Source organism: Festucalex cinctus, chromosome 1, assembly GCF_051991245.1.
Source record: "Festucalex cinctus isolate MCC-2025b chromosome 1, RoL_Fcin_1.0, whole genome shotgun sequence".
NCBI classification, from domain to species: domain Eukaryota; kingdom Metazoa; phylum Chordata; class Actinopteri; order Syngnathiformes; family Syngnathidae; genus Festucalex; species Festucalex cinctus.
Window position 1 is genome coordinate 19,881,233 of NC_135411.1, and position 12,858 is coordinate 19,894,090.

At 45.2% G+C, this 12,858-nt stretch overlaps 1 protein-coding gene across 1 annotated transcript; it reads right to left on the bottom strand.

Annotated features, from left to right (window-relative positions):
- Positions 1–5,910: 5,910 nt before the first annotated feature.
- LOC144017371 (beta-1,3-galactosyltransferase 2-like) lies at positions 5,911–11,402 on the bottom strand. The gene is made up of 2 exons (XM_077518912.1): positions 11,331–11,402; positions 5,911–8,761 (listed from the first exon to the last, which is right to left on the bottom strand). The coding sequence occupies exon 2, from the start codon at positions 8,661–8,663 to the stop codon at positions 7,632–7,634; it is 1,032 nt and encodes a 343-aa protein (XP_077375038.1). The 5' UTR covers positions 8,664–8,761; positions 11,331–11,402; the 3' UTR covers positions 5,911–7,631.
- Positions 11,403–12,858: the final 1,456 nt, after the last annotated feature.

Consider the following 12,858-nt stretch of genomic DNA (forward strand, 5'->3'; position numbering starts at 1 on the left):
AGCCGGCACCTTAACGTGGTGGAGGGGTTTGCGTGTCCCAATGATCCTAGGAGCTATGTTGTCTGGGGCTTTATGCCCCTGGCAGGGTCACCCATGGCAAACAGGTCCTAGGTGAGGGGCCAGACTAAGCACGGCTCAGAAGACTCCTTATGAAGAAAACAAACTTTGGATACATGTTTCCCTTGCCCGGATGTGGGTCACCGGGGCCCCCCTCTGGAGCCAGGCCTGGAGGCGGGGCTCGCTGGCGAGCGCCTGGTGGCCGGGCCTGTACCCATGGGGCCCGGCCGGGCACAGCCCGAAGAGGCAACGTGGGTCCCCCTTCCCACGGGCTCACCACCGGTGGGAGGGGCCAAAGGGGTCGGGTGCAGTGCAGGCTGGGTGACAGCCAAGGGAGGAGACCTTGGCGGACCGACCCCCGGCTACAGAAGCTGGCTCTTGGGACATGGAATGTCACCTCTCTGGCAGGGAAGGAGCCCGAGCTGGTGTGTGAGGCCGAGAAGTTCCGACTAGACATAGTCGGACTCGCCTCCACACACAGCTTGGGCTCTGGTACCAGTCCTCTTGAGAGGGGTTGGACTCTCTTCCACTCTGGAGTTGCCCACGGTGTGAGGCGCAGAGCAGGTGTGGGTATACTTATTGCCCCCCGGCTCGGCGCCTGTACGTTGGGGTTTACCCCGGTGGACGAGAGGGTAGCCTCCCTCCGCCTTCGGGTGGGGGGACGGGTCCTAACTGTTGTTTGTGCATATGCACCAAACAGCAGCTCAGAGTACCCACCCTTTTTGGAGTCCTTGGAGGGTGTGCTGGAGAGTGCTCCCTCTGGGGACTCCCTCGTTCTGCTGGGGGACTTCAACGCTCACGTGGGGAATGACAGTGAGACCTGGAGGGGCGTGATTGGGAGGAACGGCCCCCCTGATCGGAACCCGAGTGGTGTTCTGTTATTGGACTTCTGTGCTTGTCACGGTTTGTCCATAACGAACACCATGTTCAGGCATAAGGGTGTCCATATGTGCACTTGGCACCAGGACACCCTAGGCCGCAGTTCGATGATCGACTTTGTAGTCGTGTCATCGGATTTGCGGCCGCATGTTTTGGACACTCGGGTGAAGAGAGGGGCGGAGCTGTCAACTGATCACCACCTGGTGGTGTGTTGGCTCCGATGGTGGGGGAAGATGCCGGTCCGACCTGGCAGACCCAAACGTATTGTGAGGGTTTGCTGGGAACGTCTGGCGGAATCCCCTGTCAGAAAGAGTTTCAATGCCCACCTCCGGCAGAGCTTCTCCCTTGTCTCGGGGGAGGCGGGGGACATTGAGTCCGAATGGGCCATGTTCCGCGCCTCCATTGTTGAGGCGGCCGATCGGAGCTGTGGCCGTAAGGTGGTCGGTGCCTGTCGTGGCGGCAATCCTCGAACCCGCTGGTGGACACCAGCGGTAAGGGATGCCGTCAAGCTGAAGAAGGAGTCCTGTCGGGCCTTTTTGGCCTGTCGGACTCCGGAGGCAGCTGACAGGTACCGGATGGCCAAGCGGAACGCGGCTTCGGCGGTTGCTGAGGCAAAAACTCGGACATGGGAGGAGTTCGGTGAGGCCATGGAAAACGACTTCCGGACGGCTTCGAGGAAATTCTGGTCCACCATCCGGCGTCTCAGGAGGGGAAAGCAGTGCACCATTAACTAGTGATGGCAAAATGAAGCCCCGTAAAGCAGTGAAGCCCTGCAGTGAAATGCTTCACACACACGTAGGGGCTTCAAGATGATTCATTTCCTCGACTACGCCATCATGTGGACAGAAAAATGTATAACATGCTTGGTGCATGCAATAAAATGGTGGGGTGTAAATCATGCTCTAAATACAAAAGAATATATATTTGAAGAGTGTTTTAACATTAATTGTTCTGTGTTACTTTGTCTATGTTTGTGCTTATGCAACAAGTGAAAATGTGAAATAAGGAGGTAAAATAAAGTGCTTATTCATTTTTATTTAAAAACTATATTTTCCGAAGTTTTTGGACTCAGGCGGTTTCTTTTTTTTGCAGAGAATTTCACCTGCTTTGGAAAAAAACTCTTTCACATGGTACTGATGAAGCAGGGGTGCATCGATATGAAATAGCAAGTTTGTATAGAATTGGACGCGTATATTTCTGTGATTCCCAGTACTGAAGGGGACTTTCAACTGTGAACAGAAAAATGTGAATTTTATGTGTTGTCACATTTTATTTTATTTTATTATTGGAATCTGTTAAAATAGTACCGTAATTGCAGTGCATTACCTTCTGAGGTGAGATCTGCTCAAAGTGCTCCTAAACAAGGGAATATCTCTTTCTTGCTGGTTCCATCGCAAAAAGAAGCTCGTCAAATCGAATGCCAAAAGCAAAAAAAAGTAGCGCAATAAGGGACCCGACACAAAAAGTGAAGGGGAATCCATAGCGTTTCTTTGCCGCTTTTATTTCGAACTACACTCAAACCTAGCGAATCATTTCCTGAATCAGTCACGTGGTACACCTGCTTCGTGGGGCTTCAAACGTCACCACGTACGTCATCAACACACGCATTGACACGCCGTTCATGAACCACTCATCTGCATTACTCGGCACACGCTTCAGGGATTCGACCCGAGAAGCACATCACTACCATTAACACTGTGTATAGTGGCGATGGGGTGCTGCTGACCTCGACTCGGGACGTCGTGAAGCGGTGGGGGGAATACTTCGAAGACCTCCTCAATTCCACCAACACGTCTTCCTTTGAGGAAGCAGAGTCTGGGGACTCGGGGGTGGGCTCTCCTATCTCTGGGGTCGAAGTCACTGAGGTGGTTGGAAAGCTCCTCGGTGGCAGGGCCCCGGGGGTGGATGAGATCCGCCCGGAGTTCCTAAAGACTCTGGATGTTGTGGGGCTGTCGTGGTTGACACGCCTCTGCAACATCGCGTGGACATCGGGGACAGTGCCTCTGGATTGGCAAACCGGGGTGGTGGTCCCCCTTTTTAAGAAGGGGGACCGGAGGGTGTGTTCCAACTACAGAGGGATCACACTCCTCAGCCTCCTTGGTAAGGTCTATTCAGGGGTGCTGGAGAGGAGGGTCCGTCGGGAGGTCGAATCTCGGATTCAGGAGGAGCAGTGTGGTTTTCGTCCTGGCCGTGGAACAGTGGACCAGCTCTACACCCTCCGCAGGATCCTCGAGGGTGCGTGGGAGTTCGCTCAACCAGTCCACATTTGTTTTGTGGATTTGGAGAAGGCGTTCGACCGTGTCCCTCTGGGAGTTCTGTGGGGGGGGGGTTCGGGAGTACGGGGTGCCGGGCCCCTTGATACGGGCTGTTCGGTCCCTGTACGACCGTTGCCAGAGTTTGGTCCGCATTGCCGGCAGTAAGTCGGATTCGTTTCCGGTGGGGGTTGGACTCCGCCAAGGTTGCCCTTTGTCACCGATTCTGTTCATAACTTTTATGGACAGAATTTCTAGGCGCAGCCGAGGCGTGGAGGGGTTCCGGTTTGGTGGCCTCAGCATTGCATCTCTGCTCTTTGCAGATGATGTGGTGCTGTTGGCTTCATCAGGCCGGGACCTCCAGCTCTCACTGGAGCGGTTCGCAGCCGAGTGTGAAGCGGCTGGGATGAGGATCAGCACCTCCAAATCCGAGACCATGGTCCTCAGTCGGAAAAGGGTGGAGTGTCGTCTTCAGGTCGGGGATGAGATCCTGCCCCAAGTGGAGGAGTTCAAGTATCTTGGGGTCTTGTTCACGAGTGAGGGCAGGATGGAGCGGGAGATCGACAGGCGGATCGGTGCAGCGTCTGCAGTGATGCGGACGCTGTATCGGTCCGTCGTGGTGAAGAAAGAGCTGAGCCAAAAGGCGAAGCTCTCGATTTACCGGTCGATCTACGTTCCGACCCTCACCTATGGTCACGAGCTGTGGGTCGTGACCGAAAGAACGAGATCCCGGATACAAGCGGCCGAAATGAGTTTCCTCCGCAGGGTGTCCGGGCTCTCCCTTAGAGATAGGGTGAGAAGCTCGGTCATCCGGGAGGGACTCAGAGTCGAGCCGCTGCTCCTCCGCGTTGAGAGGAGCCAGCTGAGGTGGCTCGGGCATCTGGTTCGGATGCCTCCTGGACGCCTCCCTGGGGAGGTGTTTCGGGCATGTCCCACTGGCGGGAGGCCCCGGGGACGACCCAGGACACGCTAGAGAGACTATGTCTCTCGGCTGGCCTGGGAACGCCTTGGGATCCCGCCGGAGGAGCTGTTTGAATGTGACGTCACTCTGAATGGCAAAACACAATTTACTCGAGTATTAAACTAGATAGCTTTCTTCATTCATAAATATACGACACAACGCCACATAACGCAACGTACGTGGCAGTATTGCCGATATCTTCCTGCATGAAATTATACGTTCAACTACTTAACTATATGAAATAAGATTAAAACAATAAATTAAGCAAAACTGCAAAAAGTTATGTTTTCTGGAGGTCAAAATGAATTTTGAGGACCAAAATAAAAAAAATATTTTTATCAGTATCCACCATTTTGGTTGTTTACGTTCGCTTTCATTTCACTCATTTCATAATTTGTTCATTTATTTCAAGCAATAATCAACTCATTCACTGCCTTTGACAAGTATACTTGTCAATTGTATTTTTTAGAGCGGTGCTGAATGGGGGCGAATCTGAGCATGCTCCACTGTAAATATCAAACTTGGAAACAACTTTACTGATGCCCAACCACCGGTAGATGACATCATTGCCCCATTTTATAGGAAATAAACACAGTTTCAGAGTCCATGGGAGAAATGGCTGTATTTTGGCAAACCTACATTTTTCTGCTGTCAATTATAAAAGAACGGGACGGGACAAAAAGTAGGGAGTCTCTTCTGTTATTTGGTAGATTCGGTTTATATATAATTATTGAATGTAATATCACGTGAGTATTGGAAATGTAAGAATTTTCTATAATGACTGGCAGTGAATGAGTTAATATTAAACTAAATCTATTTAAAATCACATTTAAAATCATCCCCAAAGGCTCATGCATTAAATTACCAATGATGAAAAACGAAGGTCATTTTTGCTATAATTATAGTTAGTTTTAGTTAGTTTTGCAAACATAAAAAGTTTCAGTTTTTTTAAAATGCATTTTCGTTTTATTTTATTTCCTTAATGAAATTGTTTTTTTTTTAAGTTTGTTTTTTCTTCTGTTTTAGTTAACTAAAGCAACCTTGGTATGGACTTGAGTCATGTGACTTGGACTCGAGTCATGAATAGACCCTTCTAGTGTAACGTCATGTTGAAGTGTGCCCCTTACAGCATGGAAGAATGTTATATTAATGTAACAATAAGCCTTAATATTTTATTTCAATGCTGTTCAAACAAGAAACAGACTACAACCTGTTTGTTAAATACTGTGGTTCACAGTTATAAGACTGAAGTTTCAGATAAATAATACATTTCCATACAAATCTTGCAGTGTACTTATACAAGTTTACTGATTATCCATCCATCCATTTTCTTGACCGCTTATTCCTCATAAGGGTCGCAGGGCGAGCTGGCGCCCATCTCAGCTGGCTCTGGGCAGTGGGGACACCCTGAACTGGTTGCCAGCCAATCGCAGGGCACATCAGAGACGAACAACCATCCACACTCACAAACACACCTAGGGACAATTCAGAGCATCCAATCAACCTGCCATGCATGTCTTTGGAATGTGGGAGGAGACCAAAGTACCCAGAGAAGACCCACGGAGGCATGAGGAGAACATGCAAACTCCACCCAGGAAGGCCGGAGCCTGGACTCGAACCGGAGTCCTCAGAACTGAGAGGCGGGCGTGCTAACCAGTCATCCACCTTGCCACCCCAAGTTTAACTGATTAGTATTTTCTAAATTTGAGTAAAAAATATCACAACAATCGACATAAATTTGTATCGGGATTAATCGATATCGAATCAAATCGTGACCTATGAATCGTGATACAAATCAAATCGTCAGGTAGTAGGTAATTTACATCCCTAGTAAAGTGTGTATACTTCTTCCACATAGTTGATACATTTATTGCACTTAAAAAAAAAAAAACAACAACAACAAGACATGATTTATTCCAGTGTCATGTTAAATCTATTATGAGTGTCACAAAAAAAAAAAAAAACTCATTCACTGCCAGCCATTTTAGAAAATTTTCTCCCATGGACTCTGAAACTGTGTTTATTTCGTATAAAATGGGGCAATGATGTCATCTACCGGTGGTTGGGCATCAGTAAAGTTGTTTCCAAGTTTGATATTTACAGTGGAGCATGCTCAGATTCGCCCCCATTTAGCACCGCTCTAAAAAATACAATTGACAAGTATACTTGTCAAAGGCAGTGAATGAGTTAAGGACAATCTAGCAGCAGCCAATAGAAAAGTAACTTCAGATGACTTCGCTAACATGGTGTTTTTTGAATAATGTGCACAATACGCATTAAAGGCGGGGTCTTCCGTTTTCAAAAATGCACTATATAAATACAGGATGTATAGCCATGAACTCCTTCTCATTCTACACCTCTGGGCTTCTGTTAATGTGCAGTGGTGATTGTTTTTCCTCTACCCCCACTTTTCACTCACTCAAGCTTGTGTGAATGAAAAAAAAAAGCATTTTCCTGAGTGAAAACGGAAGACCCCGCCTTTAAAAAAACAACTTAAAACTAATACTGAAACTAACTAAAAGTAAGCATTTATAAAATAACTAAAACAAATTAAAACTAACAAAACCACCCTGAAAATTAATTACAACTAACTCAATTTAAAAAAACAAAGCTCAAAACGAAATAAAAACTCAAACGAAAAATTCCAAAACTATAATATTTCTGGTCCACACCTCTGCAAGAAATATACTTTGTTCTTTATCCATCCATTTTCTTGACTGCTTATTCCTCACAAGGGTTGCGGGGGGGTGCTGGCGCCTATCTCAGCTGGCTTTGGGCAGTAGGCAGGGGACACCCTGGACTGGTTGCACTTTGTTCTTTATGTAGTTGGAAAATCACTCACACAAACATTGCGAATGGAAATCACATTTATGAACCCACGTAGGTCTGCATTTGAAGTCACATAAAATTAAAATAGATATACACAGTACAGGTTAATCCAACTTTGATGTAGTTCGTGTTTGATGATTCAAAATGAGGCACAGTAGTGCATGTGGCTTTCACATGCGTGTACGAAGCAGCGGATTGTCTCTGACCTGGGGGAGCTCCTCCCAGATCTGAACAAAAGCCTCGGCCAACTCCTGGACAGTCATATGATACATCTTTCTCCCTTCGGTCTCATCGGCAGTTAAAATTGGGTCAATGTCTGAGGATTGACTTGGACTGTGTAAGATCTTCAACTTTTCCTCTCTGATTAAGTCTATTGTTGTGTCGGCTTATGTTTTGGGTCATTTTCTTGCAGGATGAAGCTTCTCCCAATTTGATTGGATACGTGACAGACAAGCATCCCGGAATTTGGATTGTGTAATGTTAACAAGACAGTATCGGCATACAAACAGATTTGATATCCTATGCCCCATAATGATGCCCTGTCTTATTTTTACCTAAAGGATCAATAAACAAGTTGAACATTTATTTAACTGGCTGAGTGGGGAGACGGGAGAATCGGCAAAACAGCAGACGTTTTGTTCCGACCACGGTATTCATAATTTGCGATTACATTCTTTCTTCCTACTTTGCACGATTTTCCAGTATTGAATTATTTCCTTGGGTTGGACGCCATGGGACGTTATCAGATTGTTGTATGTGCATCCTTCGAAGGGCAGCCGCCAATCATTGAACAGAAATTCACCAGGTTTCTCGACGGGCTTCAAGCCCAGCTTGGCCACGTGCACATCCTCCAGGTGCACCCGGCGCACCCTCGGCGATGTCATGAAAATTTTGAGAGCCATATCTCCCGAGAGCACATAACCGGTTCCAGAGCAGAAGTTTGGATATTTCGCTTCCGGGTACTCCTCTTTGGAAACATACCACTTGCTCATTTTGTCCCGGATGGGTTTATCACCATGAATGACCATTCCTGTAAAGTAGTTCCTCTTGGGCTTCAGCTCTGGTCTGAGCAGCTTCAGGATGAGATTCTCTGTGTTGACAAACATGTCACTGTCCGTCTTCAAGACGTAGCTGGCCCGTGAGCAGTAGCGTGCCACCCAGTGCAGTCCCATCAAGGTTTTTAGGGTCAGGTTGTTGTAGGAATCCAAGAAGTCCTGCTGGATTATGTCGTGATATTTTTGGCTCTCTTCCTGGAGCATCCTTTGCTGATGAGCTCCCACCTCCCCCTCCCGTTTTCCCAGCAGAAAGAGACGGACGACCGCCACACCTTGGATCAAATTCTCATTCCCCCAGGTCTGGCGTATCGCGTGCCTTGCTTCCACCTGCACGGCCTCGATCATTATTAGAAACACCAGAAACGGTGCCGCCAGCCTTGCTCGACATTTGTCCGGTTCGTTGATGACGTAAGGGAAAAGGCCTCGGATTTTACTGCCATTGAAGTCTCTCTCCTCGATTTGGTTATTCTTGGCTAGCATATATTTTTCCAAATCTTTTACAGAGCTACCTTTGTGATGAAGCACAAAGCTCAGCAGAACCAGCAGTGAGAGGAAAATGGCGCACTTGCCTGTCCTTTTCAAACATTGGTATCTCCGCCGCAGTATGGCATAACACGTGAAAGCGAACATATTTTATGTTAACATTGCCAGTGAACTGTCGTCGTTTTTTGTCCGACTTCCAAGTTGATAGTTAAAGGTGGGCTTCAATGAAGCAGCTTCAGTGGTACCTTGGGAAACAAAGGGAGAAAAGGGGATCATATTGAAGCCTTTCGCTTCCACAAGCACACTAGATTCCAACTCACCGATATACAGGGAGTCCTTGAGTTACCTTCCTATGCTAACGATGTAACCCCAATTTCGACTTAAGTCCATTTTCCCCATTAAAGTCAATATTTACATTAAAACAGTTTGCATAAAAAAATCTAACTCGTACACATTTACACTGAACATTTAAAAACAATTAAACTGGTTAACGGTAGAGAACTGCATTATTTATATGAAAATGCTGCAAACAAGGTTCCTAAGTACCTGCAAAATTATTTTTCCCTCGTCTGCCATACTCATCAGTATTCTTCACGAGGTAGTTCCACAGATTTTGTCCCGTGCAAATTTAAAACCCTAATGGGTAAAAACAGTTTTTTTTTGTACAGTGCAGCAGTAAAATGGAAACAACTGCCAAAAGAATTAACTCATTCACTGCCATTGACGGAAAAAGACGTCAAATGATGCATTTTTTTTACTGGTCTGGCAAATGAATGTGTTAATAAATAACTAAAAAAATAATAATCAAATTGGCCCTTGCAGCTTTTTATTTTTCTGTATGTGGCCCTCAGAGGAAAAAGTTTGGAAACCCCTGCTGTACATTATATCAACAATTTATAATTGCTTCATTGATTTTTACCATGTTTAAACAATGGCAGTGAATGAGTTAAAAATGAGTGGATATTTACGTTTTTTTAAATTGCTCTCAAACTATGGCTACAACAGCACACTTACTCAATTGAACTTATTCACACTTAAAAACTCAATTGAACTTATTCTTATTAAATAATCAATTTTGTATTTTTGTGCAGGCTGTGGTCACTGTGGGCCGGCGGTCTCTGGGATGGCTTTCCTCCCTGTGGTGGTTGGCCGTTATCTCTCTCAGTGTGGATGAACTCTTCCTGGGTGCCTTTCCTAACAGGGTTCTTCTGTGCCCCGCCATGTTGTGGTTTGTGTGTGTGTGTCTGTGGGCACGATCATGGAAATGTGGGGGGAGGGGTGGCCTTTTCTTTTTATTGTATTATGGATGTTTTACTTGTTCAGCACTTTGAGTTGCATTTGTATGAAAGGTGCTATATAAATAAAGTTTGATTTGACCTGACTGAGTGATTGGAATTTTGTGTTGTCTGTCATCACCAAATAAAATCAATCAATACATTAAAAATAAATAAATAAATAAATAAATAAGATGCTGTCCAATTGAAGGCCAAGTCTTTGCTGATGTTTGTCGGTGTCTTTCCTTTCTGCGGTCTTTTCACGATGACAAGCTTCGTTTCCATGGTAATTGCTTTTCTTTTGGCTGGACCAACATTAATAGAAGATATAGCTTTCTTCTTACCCCGGGTTTTCACCGGATGCGGTTGCGGTGCGGTTGCGGTGCGGTCCGGCGACGCAAGCAATTAGATTCCATTCATTCGAATGGTGCAGTTTACACCGCTTGCGGGTGCGTTGCGTGTCGACTGCGTCTCAGCTGCGGCGTGCCGCAGGCCTTCCGCAAGGATAGACCTATTTTCTATTTTTGCCGGACGCCGCAGCGGTAGGCCTCCGGCCAATGGCAAGCTAGCACAAAACGCATCGAGCGGGACAGGAAGACCGACGCAGTTTCACAAATTTCCGGTTACCTCTCAGAATAAAACACTCGCCAGCTCCTATTTCGCGAGCTTTTCAGCAAAACGTGACGTGGGCGTCGCCGGGCCATGTGCTCATTCACGGTTTAGACACCAGCGAACATGGACGAGGAGAGGTTTATATTGGAGGTGGAAAACCACAAAATAATATATGACACGGCACATCCTTTTTATAAGGACAACCAAAAAAAGGATGCTGCATGGAATCTCATAGCAGAAGAAGAAGAAAAGGTTCAATCAAAAGAAGTCCACCTCTCTTTCTGCTTCTCTGTTGAGCACAGACTTTCTGTATGTTTGTCGTTGTGAAATGCCACATGATCGCGCGCGCGCGGTCCCGCGAGACACGTTGGGAAGTGGGCGGCGACGGAGCTGCCGGACCGCAGCTTTGCGGAGCCGGTGTGGATTGACAAAAAAATTGACCCGTCCGGAGCACGCAGTCAAGACGCATCCGCACCGCAACCGCATCCGGTGAAAACCCGGGGTTAGGGGCCATGATGTGGAAAAAAGAGGGCAAAAAAAGCCAAAGATACTCCCACAGGTGCTAGCACTAGCTAAGGGCTAAATAGCGGACGAGGGGAAACACTGCGGGATATATGGCGGATGAGTAGCCAAAATGGCGGACGAGGACAAAATGGCAGACCGGGCGTAACCAGCGTAAAGTTGAAACGCCTTAAGTCGAGTGCGCCTTACCTCAAGGACTACTGTACTGTATTTGGTCAATCTAATTCAAAATTTTAACCCTAGAAAAGGGAGGCAGGCGTTAATCTCAACTGAGATCAGTGTTTCTCAAAAATAATACTTTTTTTTTTTTTTTTTTTTTTAATACTTCTGTCTCAGTAAAACAAAAGCTGCACAGACAAGGTCTAAGTCAGAATTTCAAATTTTAAGAGAGCAGGACTCCTCTTACCAATGCCATAACATCAGGTTGGTCATCATTTCAGCAACAACAGCTGACAGTCTCTCCACCTCTACATCTCACGAAAGTGGTTGTTTTGTAATGAGCATGCTCAGTTCAGGCCTTATGAAAGAGATCACAGCATCAAAAAACACTATTACATTTTTTTATTTTTTTTTTATTTTTTTTTATTTTTTTTTATTTAAAAAAAAAAACAAAAAAAACAACAACACTATTACAAAGCCTCATCATCACATTGTTGTCGGCCATTCCCAAACCATCCATTTTGCCAATCGCTTATTCCTCGCCACAATTTGCACAACATGGAACTTGTACACATTTTAGAAGTTCCACACATTCACTTTCCGTGGTCTGGGCTTTTTAGTTATGTCTTGATTGATGGACAGTAGGCATCATAAAAGAGAACAAATGCCTAAAAAATGGCATTGTCTTCTGTCTAGTGACTAGTCACTTTCCACTTTCCGTAAATATTTGCAGACTTCAGTCCGCATGCTAATCATGTTCCACGCTGACCATCCTCTGCATACGAGTCCTCACCATCTTGACTATCAGCAGTGTGACCATCTTCACCTCCTTCAGCTGACACATGACTGACAGCAAATCAAAATATAGCTCACAAAAGTGAGTACATCCCTCACATTTCCGCAGATATTTAATGAGATCTTTTCATGGGACAACACAAATAACACACTGCCACAATTAAAAATCATTTTAACTTTAGCATGCAAAATGTAGACTATTACGGAGCCCCTAAGGTGACATGGTAGAAAAAAAACACTTTGGGTTCCCTCGCAAACATTTTTGCATTTCTCGCAAAGATTGTGAGGGAACGCAAAGTTATTTTTTCCCTACCATGTCACCTTAGGGGCTCCGTAATAAATATCGACCTGGTGATGTTTTTCTTTTTAATCTGACCTTAACCAGAAATCATGTTACAAATGTCACAAATGGAAATCCACAATACAGTGAATCCGCAATAACTGAGTAGTATGGAAGCCCAAAAGTGTCAAAATTCAATAAATAAAAAGGGCTTTTTGAAATAACTATTCTTTGATAAATAACAGGCAATTCTTTAATATGGCCATTAAATTTTAAAATGGGGTGTTAGTATTATTATGAAAAGTGTTATGCTAGTCTTTAATATGTAACAAATATTTTATTTTGATTAAATATTTCATAATGATTATTTTAACAACGTCATACTTTTTAAAAAATAATGACATTTAATTATTTTCATGGTTTTACAAGATAAGAAAACGTTGTTTTACAAAGTCAGTTTTTATTTCATAATGTCCTTTTCCACAATGGTCTTCTTTTACATAATGGCGTTTTACAGCCGAATGACTTGGTATGTCAATCAAATGACATGAGGCGGAGTCAGTTACGTGATTGGCAGAGTCCCTTATACAGACATGAGCAGCAGCACTTGCAGTATCGATGCACGCGTGATACGGAAGATAAGTCACTTTCAGAAGTACTCCAAGAAGTAGCAAATCGTTTAAAATCGGATCATAACTTA